The following is a 25,150-nucleotide window of genomic DNA, read 5'->3' on the forward strand; positions in this document are numbered from 1 at the left end:
GGGTGCAGTTGTTAATGTTAATCAGGACCCCAGGTTGATGATTAAACAGGAGTTCGTAAATGCCGGTAATCAGAAGTCCAAGGTTTAGGAAAATGCTGAGCACATATTCACCATAAGCAAAGGAGTTGCAGTGGATGGCAAAAGTATCCAGCTGGAACCTTCGCTCACAATCTGACTCTGCCAGGATGGGAAAATCTGTAGCAATAATATTTCTTTTTCTGGCTTTAAATATCTGCACAGCATTTGGTAAGTGATTCATAACTATCTGGCTCTACAATGGCAAAAAGCAACTTCGTAGGAATTATCAACGGTATTTTGAAGGTGGTAATTTACTTGAAAACAATTTTGATAATCAAATGTCACCAGAATTGATAAAGAAGTTTGGGGCCGTTGGAAACTGGAACTTCTGGAACTTCTGCAAATGTATGGAGGCAAAGAGCACAGTGCAAGCCATTTGAAACAGACTTGAATGACTTCATCTGATGGTAGCCCATGAAGCAGTCATGTAGTGGAAACTGTTCTGTTCATTCAGATTCACACAACATGCCAATTCTTTTTCATGACAGATGGTACAACTGTTTTGTTGACAACCAGTCCATGTATGTTAGATGTTGCAGTACTTGATACCATAGTTATGTAGAAGAACATGTGTTAAACATTGTGAGAGGTGATAGTTTAATGCAAGCTATGATCTATACCGAAACCTTAATAAATAATATAGATAACTAAATCTAACTAACTAGGTATGTTTCATCAACTGAACAGATGCAAATGTACACATATACAGGCTACTTCCAAATGCTATATATGTGTGTGTGTGTGTGTATAAATATATGTATACACAACCACAAATCCCCTAAAATGCTGAAATGGAGAAAGTCGAAAGAGTAAGTAGTAGTCAAAAGAAACATCTGGAGCATAAAAAGAGCACCTCCGAGAAGCAGAGTAGCTCAGAGGTAAACATTGACAGTGGTGCAGCAATCTGCAAAGAACAACATGTAAACCTTGGGGAGGATCTTAAAAGACATTCCAGAAATCCACAAATACATCTTAAAGTTCTATCATGCAGATACAAGCCATATGTGAACATCATCCAGAGATATATCTACCTGGGCCAAACCTGATTTAAAATGGACTGAGGCAAAGTGGAAAACTGTGCTGTGATTATATTAATCAGAATTCTCATTGAAAATCGTGTATGCCTTGTCCTCTGGACTAAATGGGAGAGGGACCGTCCAGCTTGTTATCTGCACTCAGTTCAAAAGACTGCATCTCTGATGATATGGGAGTACATTAGTGCCTGTGGAACTGGCAACTCGTACATCTGGAAAGTCATCATCAATGCAGAAAGATATTTACAGGCTTCAGAGCAACATATGCTTAAATACATACTGCATCTGTCCGTAGGAGTGAGTGTGAGCGCGCATGGTTGCTTGTCTCGTTTGTCTCTATGTGGCCCTGTGATGGACTGGCAACCTGTCCAGGGTGTACCCTGCCTTTCGCCCGATGACTGCTGGGATAGGCTCCAGCCCACCCGCTACCCGATTAACGGACTGACGGTATAGAAAATGGATGGATGGACATACTGCATCTATTACATCACCATGGCGTCATTCAAGATTCAAGAAGCTTTATTTATCCCGAGGAAAATTGTTGTGCAACAGTTATGGTACAAGAGGGAAAGTACTAAAATAAAAGAAAAGAAAAGAAAAGGTAGTAGAGTCAAGACGATAAATGGCAAAATATGATTAATAGCTTGAATCATTTATCAGACAAAAATTGGAGAACATACCTCTCCCAAAGGTCCAGCAACTTGTCTCTTCAGTTCACAGATGTTAACAGACTGTTGTTGAAAGAAGAGATGATGCTACACAGTGGTAAACATTAGCCTGTGTCCATCTTTTGAGGCTTGTTTCTTCCATCAAACTCAAGATAAGCTGATATTTTTTATGAAATAGTTATGACAGCAGTAATAGTAATTTAAAAAATGTGGCACATTTTTCTGTGTTCCATTGTAAAAGAAATGATTGATTCATGAGATTTTCAAATCATTGCATTTTGTTTTTATCTTACAGAACATCCCCACTTTTAAAATATTATTGATTCACAACTACTCATTCAACACAATGTAAGATTTGTGGTATCAGGGGTGGGATTGAGTTGCTCTCACATCATCCGGCATCATCCCCACTTTCAGTACTTTGAAAGTTAAATCTTAGGTCTTTGGATTGCTCAAGTGTAAACAGTTGGTAAGCAGAGGGCACATGGGGGACATGGGGTTGCCCTGGCTCATCTGGAAGAGTGGTATTCCTCCAGGTAAAAAGAGGATATATATGGCAAGGAGTACTGTAGGAGTGTCTGTATGAATGGATGAATGAGAAGCACATGTAAATCACCTTGTTAAAACCTCTACAAGTTCAAGAGGGCACTGTATAGGTATGGTCCATTTGCACTTCTTTTTTTTTAAACATTTAAACAAGTAAATTAGGACAATGAAGTTCCCATGAACTACTGAAAGACTGCCAATCAGATTGGATAAGGGGTGTAACAATGTATCAGTTTTAAAATAATGGCATGAGCCAAAGTCCTAACTTGAAATCTCTGCTTCTTTATTGTGAACAGGCCAGACATGTGAAGGAAACTGTGGGGAAGAATTCGGCTCATGTTCTTGCCACTCAACATGTGCGTCTCTGAAGAAATGCTGCACTGACTACAAGGAGTACTGCATTAGTATCTCTCCACATTCTGGATCCATCTTGGGTGGGACAGACTTTATTGTACTTGATGCAACTTTCAATAAAAGTTCTCAGATTATTTGCAGGTAAGACATTGCTCTGTTCTTTACATGTTCCTGTGGTTATCTCTTTTCCTGTGGAAAAAAAGCTTGCATTGTCATAAATTCTTTCTAATAGGGTCTCCTTTCAACCTAATAACCATTCTATCTTAATGGCAGGTTCAACAATATAATCAATACTGAGGGGTATGTGGATGAAAACAGCAGAGGCCACTGCATCTCCCCACTGTTATATGAAACAGGATGGATTCCTTTGCATATCTCTTCAGACAATGGCACCACATTCAGTAGAGCTGGAGCCTGGCTTTCAGGTATTACATCTGCACTCACATCCTCATCCTGAAGAGGGTGACATGAAAAGTCTCCCTTTAAGAATGAGGTTTGATAGTTTTCCAGTTGGTGTTAAAATAATAATCTGCACTTTATTTGATTCCCATGTGCTGCTGCAGTTCATACAGGCAAGTTAGATTCTAAGTTCAAGGCTACTCTGGTGAACTCAACTAAGTGGCAGTACTATGGCACGCCTAACGTGGGGGGCACTCTTCAAATGACATGGAATACCTCCTTAGTCAGAGCAGAAAGAGTCAATCTGGAGCTCTGGGGATACAGGGAGACAGGTAAGTAAGAATGTATATGAACTTTATAGATCACATGATTATAACAATATGAGAAACCCCCCGGATAACAAGATGTTTCATTGTAGGAAAGCCTTATTCTGAGGACTGGCAGGGTGAGTGGGTGTATCTATACTCACTTGCAAAGGATCATCCCAACAATGGCTCCTTCAGCTTTCTACCCAGTCCAGCAGAGAATGGCAGTTCAAGTTGGGAGCTTGGCTCTGTTCGAGTCAGCTCAAGCAGCTACCCTGATGGCAAGTGGTATGTACTTCAAACATACTGCAGTGGTGGTGCCCTATTAATGCTCCTCAATTTTTGTTTGGAGAAAAGTAAATACCCAACAGATGATAAGAATAGCAATTTATGTCTGATATAAATGATAGACAATGTTAACTTGATAACTATAAAAGCAGTCAACAGCTGTATTGGCTATGTTTAATTTAGGAACGTCCAAGCCGCATGGACTGAGGATCATGCTTTGGCCTGGCATCTGGAGGAGAGGTTTAAGGAGAACTCAGCAGTTTGGGCCCTGGAGAAATGTTTAGCATGGGACCAGCTGGAAATTCAGCTGCCCAACTTTCTCAATGAGATCATCGATTGTCCCTGCACTCTTGCTCAAGCAAGAGCAGACACAGGGAGGTTTCATGTAAGTGTGAACTGGACAAAATTTGGACTTGGCTGCAATCAGTTGTAACTCAGTCAATAGCACCTTAAAAAATGTTTGTTATTATTACTATTCACTGTAACAAGTTTCTGAAATGATTGAAATAGTCTTATGAGTATAAAAGTTTGTAGCAAAAGGACAGTGAAAACCATAGAAAACTTATAAGACAAAGAATCAGTCACTATAAAACCTGTAGACACTATTGATCAAGAGATAGGGAAGATATGAGACGTGTCAGGAATAGATGTGTTGGGAGCATGAAGAGAAAGCTGTATAGAGTACAGTAGTACACACCCATAACTATAAAGATTGTTGACTTGAACAAAATCATAAAAACAAACCCTGAGCACTAATCCGTCTCAGATGAACTGCACAGAGGGGTCATCACCGGTAAGCATGTAATTAGCTGATGTGTTTATAAGGCGGCGGTGCTGTGGAATAGTCACCTTTTGTTGATGCTCATCAGTTCAAAGTCTAGAGGGTGTCTAATCATAGCTTTTATGTGAACATTGTCTTTAGGCTGTATACAATAGCATAGTTAATGGTCGTGGTTATATGAATTTACATTCTGGGCAAAGCCATAAAGCCATCGCTGCCTTTCAGATCACTGCTTATTCACAAATACAACTGCATGTTTGAAGCCAGTGTCTATGTGTTTAGATGAGGATTCACTTCAGTCAAACTTTCTTTGTCGTACTGTAACTATGCCACAGGACTGGGTTACACCAGTTACCAGTAAACCTTTCTCTAAGTTTGTGTGTGAGGCTGAGAGAGCATTGGAATATATTGGAATATTTGTAGTGAAATTTTGGGAGGAAACATGCAAATACGAGTTAGCAACTGCAGCAACACTATCATCATAAAAATCCAAAAAGTTTTGGTCAGGGCTTCCTGTTTATCAGACACTTATAGCACTTGTCATTATAATCTAAAGAGCTGGTACAACTGGTTCTTCAACTGCACAATGAAATGCACTCTTGGCTGTCTTGTCTCAAACACCACATGTCTCCTGTATTCCTCAGACTGATTATGGCTGTGATATAGAGAAAGGGAGTGTATGCACCTACCATCCTGGGAGTGTTCACTGTGTAAGAGCCATACAAGCCAGGTGAGTCCTTGACTTGGACTTGTCCTCACACTTCTGTGTAACAGTAGTATACATTTTAGAAACGCTTCAACACCACCAGCAATATATATTCATTTACAGGGTTTAAACATGTCTTTACAAGCTAATCTTAGCTATCTTGGCTATGGTGTTTAATGTAATGGTTTCATGTCTTCTGCTGCAAGAGAATTCCCTGTTTTAACTATTAATGTTTATCCCCAGTCCTAAGTATGCAGCAGGACAACAGTGTTGTTATGACAGCACCGGTGCTCAGGTCCTGACAGCTGACTCGATCGGGGGTAGTACTCCAGACCGAGCACACGACTGGGGCTCGCCTCCCTTCCAGAAACCTCCTCGAATTCCTGGACAGTCCCACTGGGTCTACGATGTCCTCAGCTTCTATTACTGTTGCCTCTGGTCGGACAACTGCCACTACTACTTCAAACATCGGCCCTCCAGTGACTGCAGAAGGTACCAGTCGCCCAACTCAGGTAAGAAATCCTTTTCAGTGTGTGTTTTATGAGATTATTGTTTAGTATAAAGTCTTTCATTTTTGTTAACATCAGCTGTGGTCTTCGGAGATCCCCACTTCATAACATTTGATGGTGTCAGCTACTCTTTCAATGGCAAAGGGGAATACACTCTGTTGACCTCAGCAGAGAAGCAGTTGACAATCCAAGGAAGAACAGAGCCACCAACAGTGAATGGTGAGATGTTGAGCTTTAAAGATAGACTGTCTCTTTCAACAATAATCAGTAAATGTTATCCCAAAGGACGGAAAGCACGTCTTGTTTTTGAATGGTTCCTTTTCCCTGCAACACCAATGTGATTATCTTTATTTTAGGAAATACAATAAATGCAACAAAGTTGTCATCTGTAGCCATGAGAGAAGCATCCTCTGACATTGTTGAGGTGCGTCTAGACAGCGGACATGACAGACTTGAAGTGCTGCATAATGAAAAAGTCCTCTCTTTTGCTGAGCAGAGCTGGATGGACTTGCACGGTGAGAATCATCTTGATTCCTTGAACTCGCTATTCAGAGCTTTTACTTGTACTGGAAAATTATTTTTAAAGGAAAGGATTTATGCATTTTTTTCAACACTACGGAAATGTGAAATTACCAGAACTAAAATAGTGCTGACAACAATATTATCCTTTCAGCTTGGCCTACGATAATCTGCCTTATTGATCATGGCTCTCTTCTGCTTGCCTCCTCACTAATTCTCTTTCAGGTGTGTTTGTGTTTTCTCCCACCTCCACAAATGTGACCGTGATGTTCCCGTCTGGAGCCGGGGTGGAAGTGAGACTGACAGAAGAAACCATGATGACAACTGTCCTCTTACCAGAGGAATTTAAAGAAACCTCTCTTGGACTGTTGGGAAACATGAATGGTGACGCCAAAGATGACCTTGTCTTTAAAGACGGGCAGCTTGTGCAGAACATCAGCGATCCGGAGGAGCTCTTTCGCTTTGGGGCGAGCTGTAAGAAATCACTTGATTATGTTCTGTTGTTCAAAACTTTTACTCAGAAATTTAAGCAAAAACAGTCTTTCATTCAACATTTACTGACAGCAACCATTCTGGCTATGTTTTAGGATGGGATGAATTAATTCCAGAAATTCATGTTTTTCTTGCAAAGGCAATTAAAGCATGTTTAATGTTTGTTTTTCTCTTACAGGGGCTGTAATCAACACATCTGCCTTGTTCACATATGATTCAGAGTATCTTCTGGACACATATTTCTCTGTCCCCAGACATGACCAAAGTTTTGTGCCAGTGTTTTATGTCCCCGAAAATCCAGATGATCCACTGATCAATCAGACTGCAGAAATTTGTTCTGGCGAGGGCTCTCAGTTCTGTAGGTATGTGAAAAAATCCACAAACTCCGTTTCCAGAAAGGTTGGGAGGTTTTCTAAAACAGGACAAAAAACTGTTAAGTTTAAAATAATATGAATATGAAATCTGGAATTTGTCAATTAATTTAAACCTTTAACAGACACAAATGACACAATTTTCACTGTCTTCACTGAACAACTTCATTATATTTAGAAATAAAACAAACACTAGCAACACATTAAAAAAGTTGTCAGAAATGCCAAACCGGAAACTCAGCTGCTCAACACTCTGTGGTCATCATCAGCTGTTTCTCCTCCTCATGATGTACTATACTTTTTCAATAGAAGGGATCCAGGGATCCAGTCAAGCACACACACTGTGTGCATAATTAGATTACACAGTCATTTTCCTCAATATTTGTACAAACACGTCTTGCTCAAAACACAGCAGATATCATGTTTGACGCCTCAGTTAGAATGAACTCTATTAAAGGGGTTGAATGATGTCCTCAGAGCTGTCTTTGCATACAGAAAGGTCTATGGTGTGAAACCGCAAGTAAGAAGACATGAGCACAAACCAACCCTGAAAATAGAGTCAGTGGCTTTGTGATAAATATAACTTTAGTAACAAATCAGTCATTTAAAAGAATCCGAAAGCACTGACAAATTTCAATAAATTTTTTGTCAAATAATTTTTTTTTGTTTTGTTACCATAATATTTGATATGTTGCTATAGCTTTCTGCTTTGCTGTTTCAAATGATATTTTTTCTCTTTTTTTGTCATGTTGTTTTTCACACTATGAACACGATAATCTAGAATCTAAGTCATAAAGTCTCATCTTCTGACGAACCAGTTTTGACCATCATTATATCTGTGCTGCAGGTATGATATCCTGGTAGGTCGAAGTCCAAGAATGGGAAATGCTACCAGATTGTCTTTTCAGAGTCACATTTCTCTTGTTGAGGATCTAAAACCTGGTAAAAACAGGACAATAAAAGTTTCAAAGAGCCCTTTAAATGTCCAGCAATTATCATTTACAACTTGGCATCACAGTGTAATATTTTACAGTGATAACCTGTGGATGGCTTCCACCACCAACTAATGGGAAAAAGGAGGGGACGACCTATTTACAAGGAGCTACGGTCCGGTTTTCCTGTGACGAGGACTTCACACTCAAAGGATCAGCAGAACGAATCTGCCAAAACAACGGCCGGTGGTCTGGAGAAGACACAAGCTGCTCTGTTCCCAGTATGAAAAAGCCTTAAAATCAATAAACAATTCAATTTTGATCTCCACACATCAATGAATCAGTGGTGGCAAATATATCAGTGTTTTAGCTTGTGTGTGTGTGTCTGCATTTGTGTGCATCATTTGATCCATCAAATCAGCTCTGAAATATCCAAATGCACAAAAGTTTCATTTCATGCGAAACATTTAATTATCGATCAGGGTTTGGGGAAAGGGGTTTCACTTCGACATTAATGAGTCAGATTGTAAAAACAAGGAATTAAGAAAAATTACAGCATAAGAAGTTAGGGTCAATGTAAAGATGTAAGTTGTCCACAGGAAACAATACATGTCTGACCAGCAAGGTGTAGGTCAGTTGTTGAAATTTCCCTGTTTGAAAAGAAGTAGGGATCAGCAGCCTATAGGCAGAGTGCTCAGACCCAGGGCTGAGACGTCCTGGGAGCCTCAGCCACAAGGCTCGACTGTGACCCCTTTAACTTCTCTGCAGTAAAATGTTCAGTTAAAGCAAAATAGATAAACCAATAAAAGACTACCGAACCCAATCAATCTGGATACATGTCTTTGACTCTGTGGGGATCCTCTTGATAAAAGAAAATTGTTGTTTTTCAGGTAATCTCGCAGGAATTTTGGCTGGATCAGTAATTGGAGCCTTGACACTGGCTTTGATCATAACATCACTTGTGCTCCACTCCAGAAAGCAGAAAAGGTACAGGACAGGATATTTTCTTTCTTGTATTCATCTGAAATATTGCAATGAATGAGTTAATATGAGTATGAGTTGTATGAGTTAATTTCGATGGTGGACAAATATTCTTTGTTGTAGTTTCCTGCACCTTTGTGAAAGCCTCAAATCTCTTTTAGCATTTTTTCCCCCCTGAAAATGTTGCTTTGCTTTCTGTTTCAGAAAACATTCAGAAGAAGCTTGGAAAAGTGAAACCTTCTAAAAAGAATTTGGGGTGTAATATTGTATTTAAGATGAACAGATTTTTGTCAGAGTAAGAAGGATTTTATGCACAGATCAATAACAGCTTTCATTATTCTTAGAAATTACAAAATATTTTGTCTATAACTAATGTTACAGCTTGTCAGATTGAAGAAGAATACATTATATTTTAACTTGATCGTGAATTTTGTGTCATACTGATAATAGAGATTATAAAACAAGGTTGAGCATACTTTCTTGCACAGTTAAAACAAAGTTTTTTTGTATTTATAAGATTTTCTCAAATAATTTTTTTCAGCTAGCTAAGTAGTAAAACTCCAGTAAAGTGTATTAACACTCCACCTTTGTACTGTGTCGTAGAGTGGAGTCTTAGGAGTACTTCAAATGTATTTATAGAGATAATAAAAAAAGAAACACAAATGAGTATAGAAGAAGATTTACCTGGAATCTTGGTCAGTATTGTTATTCAAATACGGTGGTTTTGTAGCTTCAATTATCAGACTAGTTTCAATCAATTCAGCCTGTGTAGAGTTCTGTATTTTTATTTGGAAATGTTATCAGGAGCCAATAAATCCCAGGTTATAAATCCTGTTTACTGATATTCTTATCTGTTCCTTTTGATGGTTACGCAACGAAACTGCAAATTTGCCTCTACATTTTAAAGAGATGTGTTGTGTTTTGACATTGAACAAAAGAGTTAGCTGCCTTTATGTCCATTAAATACTTCACTATTATTTCACAAAACGTGAAACAATTTGACTTCAGTTAATTGCCCTTCAGAAATAAGTACACAAATCTGAAAATAAAGTGGAATCAATTGTTCAGCTACATAAGGATTTCATTCCTTTCACATTTTTTAAGTTCAAAAACTTATTCAATTAACAGTGAAAAGTTACAGCCACAGCTGTTGATGGCATTTTATGTCAGATTCTGTACAAGAAAAAAAAAACTTGTCTTGATGAGTAAGGACCAGTCTAAAGTTAGCTTTGGGCTATAATTGAGAATGGTCTTGGTTTGGATTTGGATTTGGTACAAGATGTCAGTCGAAGTGTTTCATAATGCTCCACATGTTACTGTGGTCACTATGCTGGTAATCGTTTTCTTTGAGATAACTCAAAATAAAACAGATTTCTCATATTTTCTGCTGCTATAATAGAGGAAACATTTTGATATCACCAACAACAACAGTCCTCCGTCTCTTAGCTTTAATTCTGAGCTGACACTAAAACATAAAACATAAACATAAAGGATAGATCAATGCATTCAGTCAGCACTCATAGTTTTACTTTATATATTTAATCCAGCTACAGGTTTTGGAATGGCACATTGTTTCTAACTGGAAAACAAGACTGAAATATTAACCTGACAAAAACTATGGGCACAAGCATAAGTTATGGCATCATTGATAAATGCCATTCCTCCTTGGAGGTCTATTAATTTATCCGACTGAAGCTTGATTTGTTATTTGAGCAACATGTCACCCACGAAGATGCGGCTGTGAAATTCCTCATCAACACTAGAATGCAGCAGTTTTTCCATTTGTTACTTTGTCCTGGCAATAAACACATCTCTAACTCTGTGACATGCAATTGTTTGTCATACATATTCACCATAAGATTGTACTTATTTCTTTTTAAGTTTTGTCCTCACTCATGGGTTTAAAAAAGACTGGATGAAGCAACATTTCTGTTTACCATGTGACTTTGAATGTACGTGCTGTTCCCTCACATAACACACTGCTGTGACTTCTGTGGACAAAGAACACCAGTATGTGACAAGACTGCAGAGGCCAGTGCTGAATAAAATGGCTGCTTGCTGCTTCCAAAGTCATTCACCAACAACTTGCCAGAGACACTCAAGAGATATAAATACAGATAACTGGCATTGTCCTCTCCATGTCCCAGGGCAACGAAGGAGTAACACCCCAGCTCATCACATATCAAGACATTCTCATCCCTTACATCACACTTGCTGCTGCACAAGTGATAAAATGAACCAGCTGGGTATATAAACTGTGTGAGCGGAGCCCTGCAGAAGCCAAAACAGCCTTTCCTCTTACCCATTCTTTACTTGCTGTTAGTGTTTGAGCATAAAAACACAGCTGTTCTATTGTTCAGTGATCTGGCCTTCACACTTGTTTGTCAAGGAGGAGCTACAGGCTTTGCATTTTCACCTTCCCTTCCTTTCATTCTAAGCTTATTTTTGAAGACATGGGTGAGCAAAACAGAATGTTGTCCCGTCCCATATTTCGCCGAGATGTCAGCTGGGATCCTTTCCCAAACTGGACGCAGCCAAGCCGCATCTTTGCACAGGATTTTGGCCTCCCTCCTTTCCTGGAGCCCAGTGATCTGGACTGGCTTGACTGGGCAAAGAAGAGACTAGCTTCTTTCAACTGGCCTGGGTACGCACAAAGTCCCCTTCTGCCTCCATTCACCGGTCAACACCCAGCAACGCCGGACCAAAAGACTCTGAGACAACTTACAAGTGGAGTGTCAGAGATCCAAACAGGCCAGAATAGCTGGAAGATTAACTTGGACGTCAACCACTTCTCACCTGAGGAGATCACAATCACAACTAAGGAGGGTTACTTGCAAATATCAGGTAGTTGACCAAAAGCTAAATTTGAGGAAGGCTACTTAAAACATCACAAGAAGATGTAAATTCTTCGTTAGGCTAGTTGTGCATGTGCAATTTCTTACTGTAGCTGTTTTTCCCTAAAAGGAAATCATGAAGAGAGGCAAGATGAGCACGGATTGGTTTCAAGGTGCTTCACTCGAAAATACAAGTAAGTTGTCTGAGAATATGAACGTATTTGAATCATAAAATCCATCCACATCCATCATTTCTGTCTAGTTCTGCAAATGTAAACATTTATTGACAAGAGATCAACTTGTGACAAAGTATTCTGCATTAAAAAGGCTGCAAGTTTTAGTGGCACATTCAGATTTCAATATGGTTTGATGAGCCTCTCAAATATGGCCAAAACATCTAGAGGGACTAAAGATTAATAAATAATAAAATTGTTGCTTGTTAAGTTCTGACCAACTTTCTCTTGTGTCATCAAAGGTTACCACAGGGGGTTGATTTGCAGCACATCAGTTCATCACTGTCAGGTGATGGAGTCCTGTCTGTAGAGGCCCCCGTCCCTGGGACTTCCATCAGCAACCCGGGCAATGAGATAGTCATCCCAGTTCAGATCAAACAGACACAGGATGCTGAGAAGTGAACCAAGTGAGCAGAAACTGCAGTAGCCAAAGCTTTGTGTAGCAACAAATGTAGGACTGACATAAAGAAAAGAAAAACAAGATTGTTGCACCCTAATAATGAGGATTTACTAAGCTTATTGTCCTGCAATGATGCATTTTTTAATCCTGTAATTTGTCAATGTCATTAGAGTGCCATGACACTTTTGTGTTCAAACAAAAGTCTTTCTTTAATTTTGCCTTTGACACAGAGAAACACACTGTAGTACAGGTTAGTTATACGAGTATGCACTGAAACTATGTACAGTGAAGTCTAGAATAAAGAATATTCATCCCTGTGAAGCTGTCCTGATAATAAAATGCTTTAAACAACTGTTGCTGTCTGAATTAAAAGAAAATAAAACCATGTTTTCTATGAGCATCTTGAAGTAATTGCAAAGATTGATATTGATCTTCCATTGTTCTTTTTCTTCTCCTGAAAGCATTATACAGAAAGTAAACTGAAGCAGCACATTGAAAGTGTTCTTCAAGTCATCCAGAAAAAAATATATATTTGTTTAAGATTTGGTCATTCTCTTCCTCTATGGCAGACATGTGTATGGTATTGGGTTAAAGTTAACTTCTTTGTTTCGACCTTAAACGGAAATGTATCTCATTCATGGCAATCAGCCCATGTTCATCTTCCACAAAAAGTGTAATGGATTCATTGAGCAAGATTAGAGTCTGAATACGACACACATCATTAACATAGCACATTTTTTCACACACATCAAATGTAATTTTACATGACAGGAAGGATTCTACCTGTGAAGTCGCACCTTCATTACTGAGAGCCTGTCAAAAGTACAAAAATGAAAGAGTGCAGAAAAGTCAGGCACTAACATAACCAAATGGAGACCACATCATTCAAAAGGTCACACGGTGACATCTAGTGTTGACAACGGATATTACATAAATAACAATTGTTATTTATCTTTAATAAAATATTAATGGAAATTCAAATGTAAATAGATCACCATGGAAGTCCACATGACCTGTTAGAAATAGAAAATACAGTGTAAAAAAACAGTGATTCTGGTTAGTTATTCATTTTTAAACATAGAACCATAAATGTAAACTGTGAAAATGACTCTTTCTCAGATGACCCACTGGCCAAATACACCTGAAAACTGTGAGTAAGTATATAAAAAAGTCTTTATACAGTTTATGAGGTTCACATGACATTTTTTGTAAATGTATTGTGGTCTTAAGCAATAGTTTTTCAGGTTGTCTGAAGGTCTCTTTCTTTTTTGGGGAGATATTTCAATCTGGTCCTTGTAATTGACTAACTTCAGATCAATGCATTTTTTGTTATTAGCGCCACTCAATGCTAACAAGTGAATCATTTTAGCACAGGGAAGGCATCTAACTGAAGGGATGAACCCGTTTTGTGTCACACAGAACACATAACTAGGCAAAGACCCAAAAGTATTGTTTGGAACTTTGTTACTAGCAGCCTGTCACAAAAACATATAATTTGTTCCCATTTCTTCACTTGTATCTACAGAACATGCAAAAGACAAATCAGTTTGACAAGAATCAAAATATTTTTGAACCAACAAGGTGATTCCCAAAGAGCTGTTAGCCAAAAACTTGGCATATCTGAGCTTAATTTGCAGTGGGTCATCAAAAAAAATGGAAGAGAAAGTGTCAAGCCCAAAAAACTATCTATAGTAGGCGGTTCCAGTAATGTCCTCACACAGGACCTGAGAGATGCATTTGGACCGTCTGTTGATCCATCTACTGTTCACAGAAGCCTCATCAGAAATGGTCTACATGGAAGGGTGGCTGTCAAGAAGCCGTTCTTAAGAGGGGAAACAGAAAGAAAAGGCTGAGGTATGCCAAAGGACACTAGACCGAAAATCAGTGACAACAGGTTTTTTGGAGTAATGAATCCTCCCCAGAGGTCGGACTGCAACATCACTGAAGCAGTGTGGGATCATCTTGACAGAGAACTAACAAAAGGAATTCAACAACCAAAAAAAGAACTTTGAAATGTCCTTCAAGAAGTCCAGAGACCTATTCCTGAAGACTACTTAAATAAATGTCAAGAAAGCTTGACTAACAGGGTTCAGTTGAAGAATAAATGTGCTCATACCAAATACTGACTTTCAAGCTGAAACTCTGTCTTTACCTCATATACTGTATTTTCATTTATGTTAGCATGTTTCAATACATCGCTGAACCTACTTCCCATTTTCCCGGAAATACATGTAGAAATAAAGAGTGGCACAAGACTTTTGGACAATGCTGTATTTGAGGAAATGTATTATTTAAAAATGTACTATTTTTGTCCTTCCTCCCCCACATATTCTCAATATCATCTCAGAAATGAAGACAAGCTTTGATCAACACAGCCATAAAATGCATTAACACATCCGGCAGATGCTGCTGTGCAGCCTCATCTGTGATGTCAAAAAATGCACAAGCTTCCTCCAACTGTTACTCATCTGTTACTGTTACCTCATAGTCAAACACAGAAATTAAACTAGTTGCACTTTACAGTCAGTCACTGAACTTTTTAAGGACAAAAATAGATTTTTAGAGTACAAAGATCTTGAAACAGACCAGATATGTGTGTGTGTGCGTGTGTGTGTGTGTGTGAAAACAAGAGCTCCAAATTTGGGTCTGACTAATGTAAAGTAATTTAAAAAGTGTTATATGAAATGGCCTGCAGGAACAAAATGCATTTGTTGTCACCAGACAATACCTGGAAATGTAATCTTATGAGGTATTGGTGGGAAGACTTTGGTTGCTATGTAGCCCCACTCATAAATTAGTTCATATAGTTGTTAATATGATTGAATTTTTCATTAAATGAAGCTCACTATAGTGATAAATCATACATGTAGGGCCATCTAAAGATTTGGACAAACCCAATAATTTTCCCTCAGAAAGCACTCGGCGACAGTGGGGAGGAAAAAAGTCAATTTTTGGATGTTATGTTGTTTTGAATGTCTGACAGGTCTATATGGACAAATTAAGTTGGCTATTGGGTGATTTTCAATGCAGTGTGCTGGAGTTCTTGATTGTAAGTAGTTTTCAAACGGTAACAGGTGGATTCATGACTCTTTAAAGGCTGGATGGGGTGGATGCCATACTGACTGGTTACTAAAAAGCAAGAGGTGGTATCAGTTGTGCTAGTAATACCAACAGCATTAGATGCACACCTTATTTGATATATGGAGTTATTTTCAGGACCATGGAGAGTGAGAGACAGATGCCAAAACTTGATTAAATTGTTGTCTATGTTGCCCCCTTATGGTCACATGTTGTAACAACAAGGATAACAGCATGAAAATGCTAAAGCGAACAGAACATGATTTTATTTAAGTGTTGTGCTGACATGGAGCTTTCTAAATGGTTAACAATATGCATGTTTATTCTCTTTTCTTAATTATTACTATTATTATTATAATATGCAACTGCTGTTCTCAGAGAGAGAAATTCAATTTTGAAACTGCTCTTATTCCCTCATTTACCTTGACAAAAGTACAAGTAAATGTTTTTTATTTAAAAAATAGAAAAGTCAAATAATGCTCTTTCCCCTTTTAATTCGGTTAATTCGGTTTTTCTTTTCTTCTTATTAAAGATATGTTTATAATTCTAAAAGAAACAACAACAAAAAGACAAAAAAAAAAAAAAAACTAAAACAGATCCCTTGTGAAATTACCTCAGCCTTGTTGAGATGTGCCTATAGTGTTGTAGTGTCTCTTTAAAGGAAGGGGGAGTGTGGAATAGGGACAGAGGAAAGAGATGAATAGAAGGCACCAGAACCACCTACCATGACCAAGTGCGCTGTAAATGTAGGACAGAAATTCGAGTGGAATACAAACGGATCACTGAGCGACATATTCGAGGGAAAACCATGTTCGGATGTGCCTTATCTGAATCAAGTATTTTTCAGTATGCTACCACATGCGATCATAGGAACACAGGGAAACTATTTTTCCTCCCCAAAATTTCCTGCATTTTGAAACGGAAAAGAAGAGCTGCAGTAAAATACATCCCTGTGGTTTCCTTTTCTCATTATCAATGGTAGGCTTTGCATAATACACCCTTATCCACCGGAGACATTTGGTTCCTCCTCTTTTGGAAGAGGGGGACGCCAGAAAAACGACTACATCCAGTGGCTGCCTCTTCGGTGGTGCCTGCAATTGTTTGGCAATGCCCTTTTCTCTCTTAGGAAGGACTTGCACACAGTAGCGGGGGAACCAGCACGGGAAGGATGCATTTAACGCTGGATGTGTGCTGCATTCAGGGAGATTCGGCAGTAATAGCAGCTTTATCAGAAACGGCGAGTGCGAAGGGCCTGGGAAGCACCCAGCCCCACTATCTCCTCCTTTTCCTCCCCCCCTGCAGGACCATGCTTGCGTGAGGGATGAGGCCGTGCACAGGGACACCAGGCCAGAGCTGCGGCCTACTTCTCACAAGAGCCGGTCTCTCGACTGCAAGATCTGTGAACGTATTACCACCATCAAATCAGCATCTTTGGTACGCTACTCCCGATCAACACCGTTTGCATGAAAATACGTGTGTGCGCGCGCGCGTGCGTTAGTGTATACGTGCGTGCTGGCGGCACGGGGATGAGAGGGAGGGAAGGGGTGTCTGTGTTCTCAGCTGTACATCTGTAGTCATGGTAACCAGATCCTGTTAATGGATGTCATTTTTTCCAATCCTCGGCCTCTCTCTATGCCTCTGCTTTTATGTGTGTGCATTGCATTTGTATGTTTCCTATGTAAATATCTGCCTGATATCTTTTAACAGTGAGGTTTATCGTTTGACACAGGTTGTAAAAGGTGCATTTCAACGTTTCTCAGTTGTCTGGAATCTAATAGATCTAGTTCGTCCTGTTACTTATCAATCTAAAATGGTTCTAAAGTGATAAACTGATTTGTTCATTTTGCCGTAGTCAAACATATGAGTATGTTTAAACAAAGTCTCCCGTCATTGTTAAGTTCTTGTGTAAATTTTATTAAGTAATAATCTTGGCTCTGGGTTTCTGGCCTGCAGAGGTTTTGTTTGCCTCTCCACAAAAAGTGGTTGTTTCTTTCTTTACCGGCTCTGCTTCTTCAATATTCTGTTTCCTGTGTTCTTGTGTTTAGGGCATCAGGTAGATCCAGGAGCATGAGCAGGACTTTGAGCTGCGGGAGCAGATGTCTGGGTATAAGCGCATGCGGCGACAGCACCAGAAGCAGCTGATCGCCCTGGAGAACAGGCTAAAGGCCGAGATGGATGAGCATAGGCTCCGGCTGCAGAAAGAATTAGAGACACAAGCGAACAACACTTACATTGAGCTGGAAAGACTGGCCAAACGTCATGCTGCTCAAACAGACAAAGAGGTACAGCCTGATTAAAGCCCAGTTGGTGTTTGGACTTTTCAAGTCTGACATTCAAAAAAAGGCTGATGACTTCAATGTCTCTTTACAGATTAAGTCAGTTGCGGCAGAGGAGAGGAGGATACAGCAACAGATTGTTGCTCAACAAAAGAGAGAGCTGACTGCTTTCTTAGAGAACCAGAAAAAGGAATACAGGCTTTGTAAAGAGAAAGTCAAGGAGGTAATTATCACTATCAGATAAGCTCACAAAGTTATGCATGAAATGTGTGTGTCTTCAGATCATGCAACCTAGACTCGCTCTGTTCTGTTTGTGCCATGTTATAGGAGATGAATGAGGACTTTTGTACACCCAAGGAGGAGAAGCAGGAGCGTCTGTCCAGGCACAAAGAAACAATTCAGCGCTCACAAGCTGAGGAGGAAGCTCACCTGCTGGCCCAACAGAGGCTGGTCTATGACCGCAGCTGTAGGGCTCTCAAACGCCGGAGTCTCATCAGGCGGCATGAGTTTGAACAAGAACAACTAAGAGAGGTAATAGGACTTCCTGTCATTATTAAAAGCAACCCTTGAGAAGTTTGTGAACCTTAAAACTATATGCTTCTGACTAATTTTAAAGTACATTGACTTTTGTTATGTACATTCTCAGGTCTGAAACTGACGTAGAGTGCCCATGGGCTGAGATACCGCAGTTCACAAATTTGGTGTCAGCCTCGCACCACACTGTTGTGCTTTCGCAGCATGGCTGTATTTTTGAAGAGCTCACACAGATAATTGTTTTTATGAGAGTGGTTTTACAATCTACAACTATAAGGGGAGCAAATAAGCAGTCTGTTTCCAAAATTCTCTAGTATTGCTTTGAGATAACGTGAAATCAAGACTTTGCAGACTACCAGTATTTCTGTACTCAAAAAATATGCAGACACAAAAAAATTTTCTGTGATAATAGTTTACAGTGTGGATAGGATGACCAAGTAACGACCAAGTTACAGTGAAAACACCAATGATGAGTGGTTGATAGATGTTTGTTTGTTTGTTTGGATTTTTTCTTCCTATAGCTGGCCCAATAGGCCAGATCTTTTTTTGTGCATGCTGCAGGCCTGCCAAGGGTGTAAGCCCAAAGTCCACGTTAAAGGGTGCTATTCTTTCTCACAGCAGCTTCATTATCTAAACTAATTACCAATGCTGATTAAAGATGACAATGATAACATTATATGTCCAAACTGTTATTAAATTCTGAAGCACTGACCGTACAATTTGGCATTTCTCAAAATATAAAACTGAAACAATAACAGCAAATCTTCACCTTGTGAAAAGGGTTTGAAATTTAAGGAAAAAACACATCGTGTTTAACTCATCCCATTCTAAAGTTGTGTGTTATCAGCACAGGTGGATGACAAGACAAAAACAAGGTGTCTTCTATTATCCATGGAGGATTGTGTCACATTGAATACTTCTGAGGACTGACAGAGAATAGTAGAACCAATCAAATATTTTCTATATTTATAACATTTCCTATTCCTGGTGGTAATTTTTAAACTAGTCAAACACTAGAATGTACACATAAAGACATGCACTTGTTAGTAATAATAAATTAATACATTTACAGATACTCACTCATGCAAGTCAATAAGCCTGACTAGATCATGGAAAGAAAAGTTTATGCATGATTAGCATGAGAAACAACACAACTGATCTTCTTATACCAGGAGCTGAACAAGAAGAGGACCCAGAAGGAGATGGAACATGCCCTGATGATCCGGCAGGACGAGTCCACGCAGGACTTGGAGCGCAGGCAGCTACAGATGCTACAGAAGCTTCGTGTTGAACTCATGCGGCTACAGCACCAGACAGAGCTTGAAAACCAGGAGGAGTACAACAACCGTCGGCAGAGAGAACTGCACAGAAAACACAGCCTGGAGCAGCGGCAGCAGCCCAGAAACCTCAAGGTGTCTAAGATCTTTTTGCAACTGTATTCTATCATGTATGGTTATTCAGTGAGTTAATATCTGTTAAATCTCATGTCAAGGTGTTCTAAAACTTTGTATAAAGGAACTTGATGTTTCATGATGAGATTATCAAATTATGCTCAGCGGATACTCAGATACTCAGTTCCCTCGAACAATATGATTTCACTAAATTCTACCTCCCATATAGTTTTATGCTTACTTTCCCAATAGAAATTTACCATGTTGTCATTAGAACTGCTTCTTACAAATCTTGTGTGTTAAAGCATTCACAAATGAAAATATTTTCTTCTCCATTTATCAAACATTACAGTGGTGAGAAGCTTACTTGTGTGAGTCAAAATGTTCTAGGTCTGGCAAACCAAAGATTTTTGTTCATAAGAGCCACTTAATTCTTTACTAAGTCTTTTAGTTTGACATTATTTTACATCACTGCACTCTGGTCAAACTGAACCGAAAACAATTCATGGCTTAAATTATATTTGAATGACTTTCAGTTGTTAATCCTATTCTACTTCTTACTTTACCCTCTGCAGACACTGGAAATGCAGATCAAGAAACAGTTCCAAGATACTTGCAAGGTGCAGAATAAGCAGTATAAGGCTCTTAGGAACCATCAGCTTGAAGTGTCTCCTAAAGGCGACCATAAGACCATCCTGAAGAGCCTGAAAGAGGAGCAGACTCGCAAGCTGGCTATACTGGCTGAGCAGTATGAACAGAGCATCAATGAGATGATGGCTTCACAAGCAGTAAGAAAACTGACAAATAACTTTTCATGAATAGCAACACATTTTCCATTGATGGTGGACTAATGTGTAACAGGGATATTTGAAGGTTCATCAGCTTCAAAACTTCATCAAATATTTAATTTCTCAACACACTAGTTATTGCCTCCTTTGAGGCAAAAAGACTCAACTTTAAGTAGCTTTAATATCAACAACTGTACTTGTCAATATTTGATTTTCCAATCTTGTCTTTCTTTAGATGCGATTAGAAGCAGAGCAGGAAACTGAGTGCCAAGCTCTTGAGCAGCAGCTGAAACAGGAGATGGAGCTCCTGGATGCCTACCAGAGTAAAACCAAGTCACAGATGGAGGCCCAACATGAGCGAGAGCAGCAGAAACTTGAGCAGAAGGTCTCCATACGGAGAGCACACCTTGAACAGAAGGCAAGTTAAAGATCAAAGCTCTACTAAAATACTTAATAAAAGTGACCTCAAATGAGTGTGCAGCATCAATGTCCAGGGAGACTCCTTATGTGTTTACAACAATATTATAGCAGCATTTTTTTTGGCACATATTCTCAGACAGATACCCAATTTCTTGGTATGTATCCCAAAAAAATCTGGATTTACCAATCTGAAGACAATCGTTTGACTGGGGGCGGAGCAATTTTGTTTAGTCTCTTGGTCAATTGGTCCTATTACTTAGTTCAGATTGGAACATTCAAATAGCTATTGGTCAGTGTGCGATAACAGGCAAACTGGTAATAGACAAGTGTTTATTTCCAAGTTTTGTCATTTTTCTACTGTTTGTCATTGTTTATTCACTGAACTTTGGTTGATCCTGTTTCAAATACAACTCGTCTTATTTACAGTATCTTTAATTGGTAGTGCACATTCACCATAGTTTTGACTGTTCTCTTCAGTCCCAATTAAATGTTTAACAAATGCTAAACAATGTCCATGCGTGCTCATGTGTTCTAACATAACGGCATACATTTTTCACTTTTAGCTAATGGTCATTTGACCCACATTGCTTATAAGTCAGAAGGCACGGGCAGAAGGTGTTAATCAACAGACCTACACAAAGAGTTGTCCCGCACAATTTTTTTCATTATTTCAAAGACAAGTCTTTATTTTTCAGCTGTACTGACCAGAAATACACTAAATACATTTAAATCTATTCTTAGATGGTCTTAACTACATATACAATATCAGTCTTTGTGGAGGCAACCGTGTGTTTATCTAAGACACATTTTAGGTGTAGAATTACAGACTACATACTGCAGAACAGAGAAATTATTACTACAGTAGCAGAATAAGTCTGTGTTGACTGAAATACAGAGTAATTGTTGCAGCTTTAAAGTTGGTGCTATAGAAAGAGAGATATGCAGCTTACAGAAGGATGAATCCTTCAAAATGCTTTTAAGACATCTGAAAGTGTCACTGAAAGCAATGAAAACTTCTGTTCAACTGGTCAAATCAAAAGCTAAAATCGAGTATTCTTATAACGAAGCAAGAGTCATGGTGTTTGCTGTTTACAGATTGAAGAGGAACTGGCTGCACTTCAGAAGGAGCGAACTGAAAGGATCAAGCAACTGTTGGAACGTCAGGACAGAGAAATTAGTGTTTTTGACTCAGAAAGTAGAAGCCTCGGCTTTGGAAGCCTTGGATCTCTGGACTTCCCCAAAGAAGACAACAGATGAAAGTGGATCTGTCTTTAAAGGACAACATATCTGTGCCCTTCTCATATCCACTTGACCTTTTGACACATCCATTGTGACAAAACCGGATAACTTTCTTGAATATTTTTCTTCTCTCGTAGATATTGCATCTTCAAAGTGAGGTGCTACGTGCAATGAGAGCGACTTTTGTGAAACTTGAAGGGGGAAAGTAAAACAAAAGAATAGACAACAACAAGTCAGTAAAAGGCAAACTTAGTCAGTGTAACTCAATGTGTTTAAAATAACAGACTCTTTCCTCCATGCCATTTCCTCCTTTTGGTATGAATTGAATAAATCAGGAAATTTTAGTAAAATGGGCACTTTGATACGTTTAAGTAGAAACCCATCATGTTCATATGAGGCTCACTATGTGTGTTACATGGAGGGACATTGTGGAATGTGAGCTGCGGACTCCCCCGTGGTGTTAAGCTGCTTTGTCTTTTTTTTGAATGGTCACTTTATTTTATTCTATTATTTTGATTTCAATCTCTGAATGTGAATATTACTGTATGGGGTCACTGGACAGTCAGAGTTTATTCATTTTTTAAAGGCTTTTTTCATTTGGTCATACTTCCATATTGTGCTTATGCATACAGTATACTGTGGTCCCTCACTTTTTTAGGCAACAGATCTTTTGTGCCATTTGATATGTAGAATCAACTGGCAATAGCTTGATCAACCTATCTTCTCACAATTCAAGATCCCACATGGTAAAACTGCTTAATATTGCATGCACTTTAAGGACAAATTCAGGTTGTGAAGTGAAGCATGAATCTGTCAGAGATTTTAGCTGTTTGTAAATAAAAGTGGTCATAGCGTTTCTTTTTTCTTTTCTTTTTTTTTCTTTAGGCCTATGGATGCTGGACATAAGCGCCATATTTGATATGATAATTTCACAAATGCCTTTATTTAAGTTGTGCCTGAAGCAGATTTTAGTTGTGTTTGTTATATCTATATTTTACTGACTGAGGCTGGCACTATTTTGTTTTGGGTTTGTCCAAACTTGTGAATCATTTAATGTTCACTACTCTTGTAAAGGAAAATGGTGAGAATTGTGTTGTATAATTTTTGATATGAATATTTGTACATGAGAACATAGCTAGAATATACAGGAACATTGGTCTATTACCGACAACAGAGCTTAATGATAAAGATATTGCTTTGTTTTTTTTTATAATATTAAGAAATGGTCATACAATAGCTCAATATGTTGATAGGTCAAATCACTAGACTTTCAGATTGTAATAATGCTGGTGAATGGAACCACAGACTTCTTAAGATATCAGTGTGACGATATTTTACAGAGGCTTTACAAAAGCAAACGTGTGGGTCTGGATTGCATTTGATTAATTAGTGTCTGAAGACAGGATATACATATTTTTCACCATGTTCATTATGGTCATTGAACAGGTTGCACAATTAATCCATTTGTAGTGAATGGACAGATAATTGTTTGGTGCTTAATTTTTAATATCACCTTTAGCCTTGTAGTTTTTTGTCTTGGAGAGATAATTAATTTTTACAAAATGTAAGCATTTTGCAACCCCCTCTGAGTCAAAACACTACTAAGTTTTTTCATGATATATTAAGAGTGCCCCATGCAGTGAAACCCTCTTAAATGAAGTATATGTATGAAAAAATAAATGCTATTTTATCATGGATCCGTTTTTGACACATTGTTTAACGTGGTGGTCTTGAATGCAACCCTGTCATGTTTGACAGCTGTTTCTCCTCCTGTCTTTTTTTATTTAATTTTCTTCTAAGCCAGTACTTGTATTAACATTGGATCATATTCCTCACAGCGTTGAAAGCTGGATGTCCCTGAATCCACAAAGCATTTCAAAGGGAAGAATCTAATAACATTAAGTTTCTGATGGCAATAGAGTCGATAGGTAAATTCTGTATGACTGGAGTGTGTTCTGATCTTGTAAGGCGCCCCTAGATTTTTCAGCCTTTTAGATTTTTTGTGAACTTTCTGAAATTTGATTAAATCTTTCTCATATGCAGTACGACCTTTTGTCTGGTCACGTATTACTGAAGCTTTGTGGACAAATGGTTCCATAGATAAGTGCTGTTGGGGTGCTTGAATATGTTTGCCTGAAAGCTTCAGAACAATGATGAACCTTACAATTTGTGTGACTTTTACGTTACTAGAAAGATGTATTTAGCTAGAATAAAAGGGACTTTCCTAAAGAACTTTATTCACCATTTCCTGTGCATTTCAAAGACAAAATAAAAGATATTCTGTTGAAAAAAAAGTCTTACTCAACATCCTGCACCTATGGCAATCTATTTATTGTATTGGGATGAATATCTTTGCAATGCACTTTCATGTGGTGTAGTACCTCTCGAGCTTGCTTTTCTTTGGTGTGAAAGAGGAAAATCACCTATGTTGTATAACTTGCTGTTAATTATAATTTACTAACTTGAATGCAGGTCCAAAACAGTATGATATGAAAAACCAGAGAGCTGAAAGGGGAGCAAGAGGTGAGAGGAAAGTTTCACTGGAGAGCATCCATTTTTTCAAGGCTTGCTTTCATTTCAGCAACAACGTTTATGATTTTACTGTCAATTGTGGACTTGTTTTTTTTTCTTTAGCAAGTCTGCACTGTATTCACTGGCAGGAATCCAAATGTAATTTCTTTGAACTATCAACCTCCACACCACCATCTGCAGCAGTTGCCTACATCACCGCAGCCCCACTTTTATTCCTTTGGGCAACTGGAAAGCCCCAAGGATGGCAGAAAGGTGGTTAACTTTTACCTGAAATAGTGCTGACACGTTTGTGGTGGGTTGAGTTCCCCGGTCTTTTCTCAGGTAATTGGGGGTTTCACAGTACAGCACCTATTGGGTTGAAACCAAGATGTGACTACCACCAAAACATGGAGGCCATGTCAGATTATAACAAGCTGTTTCACTTTCAGGTAAAGATTAAAGTGTTGTTTCCAGTCAAAGCAA

At 38.7% G+C, this 25,150-nt stretch overlaps 3 protein-coding genes across 3 annotated transcripts; all 3 read left to right on the plus strand.

Moving 5' to 3' along the window:
• The first annotated feature begins 94 nt into the window (after nucleotides 1–94).
• Nucleotides 95–9,126, plus strand: LOC140277278 (sushi domain-containing protein 2-like). The gene is made up of 15 exons (XM_072372244.1): nucleotides 95–246; nucleotides 2,623–2,821; nucleotides 2,954–3,105; nucleotides 3,244–3,411; nucleotides 3,498–3,672; nucleotides 3,856–4,057; nucleotides 5,098–5,183; nucleotides 5,403–5,671; nucleotides 5,747–5,887; nucleotides 6,025–6,183; nucleotides 6,413–6,661; nucleotides 6,858–7,041; nucleotides 7,898–7,992; nucleotides 8,084–8,263; nucleotides 8,873–9,126. Exons 1-15 carry the CDS (start codon nucleotides 135–137, stop codon nucleotides 9,022–9,024), a joined length of 2,523 nt encoding a protein of 840 aa, XP_072228345.1. The 5' UTR covers nucleotides 95–134; the 3' UTR covers nucleotides 9,025–9,126.
• Nucleotides 9,127–11,178: 2,052 nt separating this feature from the next.
• LOC140276734 (heat shock protein beta-1-like) lies at nucleotides 11,179–12,827 on the plus strand. Its single transcript, XM_072371537.1, has 3 exons — nucleotides 11,179–11,807; nucleotides 11,928–11,991; nucleotides 12,273–12,827. Exons 1-3 carry the CDS (start codon nucleotides 11,417–11,419, stop codon nucleotides 12,430–12,432), a joined length of 615 nt encoding a protein of 204 aa, XP_072227638.1. The 5' UTR covers nucleotides 11,179–11,416; the 3' UTR covers nucleotides 12,433–12,827.
• Nucleotides 12,828–16,184: 3,357 nt separating this feature from the next.
• taok3b (TAO kinase 3b) lies at nucleotides 16,185–24,415 on the plus strand. Its single transcript, XM_072371534.1, has 8 exons — nucleotides 16,185–16,942; nucleotides 17,554–17,790; nucleotides 17,879–18,007; nucleotides 18,112–18,315; nucleotides 19,491–19,730; nucleotides 20,285–20,497; nucleotides 20,733–20,915; nucleotides 22,013–24,415. Exons 2-8 carry the CDS (start codon nucleotides 17,605–17,607, stop codon nucleotides 22,172–22,174), a joined length of 1,317 nt encoding a protein of 438 aa, XP_072227635.1. The 5' UTR covers nucleotides 16,185–16,942; nucleotides 17,554–17,604; the 3' UTR covers nucleotides 22,175–24,415.
• The last annotated feature ends 735 nt before the right edge of the window (nucleotides 24,416–25,150 follow it).

This window comes from Leuresthes tenuis, unplaced genomic scaffold, assembly GCF_036924035.1.
Source record: "Leuresthes tenuis unplaced genomic scaffold, fLeuTen1.0.hap1 SCAF_19, whole genome shotgun sequence".
Taxonomy (NCBI): domain Eukaryota; kingdom Metazoa; phylum Chordata; class Actinopteri; order Atheriniformes; family Atherinopsidae; genus Leuresthes; species Leuresthes tenuis.

Coding starts and splice junctions, on each gene's coding strand:
- LOC140277278 (XM_072372244.1), top strand. CDS start 135: ATGGCAAAAGTATCCAGCTGGAACCTTCGCTCACAATCTGACTCTGCC. Junction 247..2,622: donor AAATATCTGCACAGCATTTG/GTAAGTGATTCA, acceptor TATTGTGAACAG/GCCAGACATGTGAAGGAAAC. Junction 4,058..5,097: donor CAGACACAGGGAGGTTTCAT/GTAAGTGTGAAC, acceptor TGTATTCCTCAG/ACTGATTATGGCTGTGATAT.
- LOC140276734 (XM_072371537.1), top strand. CDS start 11,417: ATGGGTGAGCAAAACAGAATGTTGTCCCGTCCCATATTTCGCCGAGAT. Junction 11,808..11,927: donor GGGTTACTTGCAAATATCAG/GTAGTTGACCAA, acceptor TTTCCCTAAAAG/GAAATCATGAAGAGAGGCAA. Junction 11,992..12,272: donor TGCTTCACTCGAAAATACAA/GTAAGTTGTCTG, acceptor GTGTCATCAAAG/GTTACCACAGGGGGTTGATT.
- taok3b (XM_072371534.1), top strand. CDS start 17,605: ATGTCTGGGTATAAGCGCATGCGGCGACAGCACCAGAAGCAGCTGATC. Junction 18,008..18,111: donor GTAAAGAGAAAGTCAAGGAG/GTAATTATCACT, acceptor GCCATGTTATAG/GAGATGAATGAGGACTTTTG. Junction 20,916..22,012: donor GAGCACACCTTGAACAGAAG/GCAAGTTAAAGA, acceptor TGCTGTTTACAG/ATTGAAGAGGAACTGGCTGC.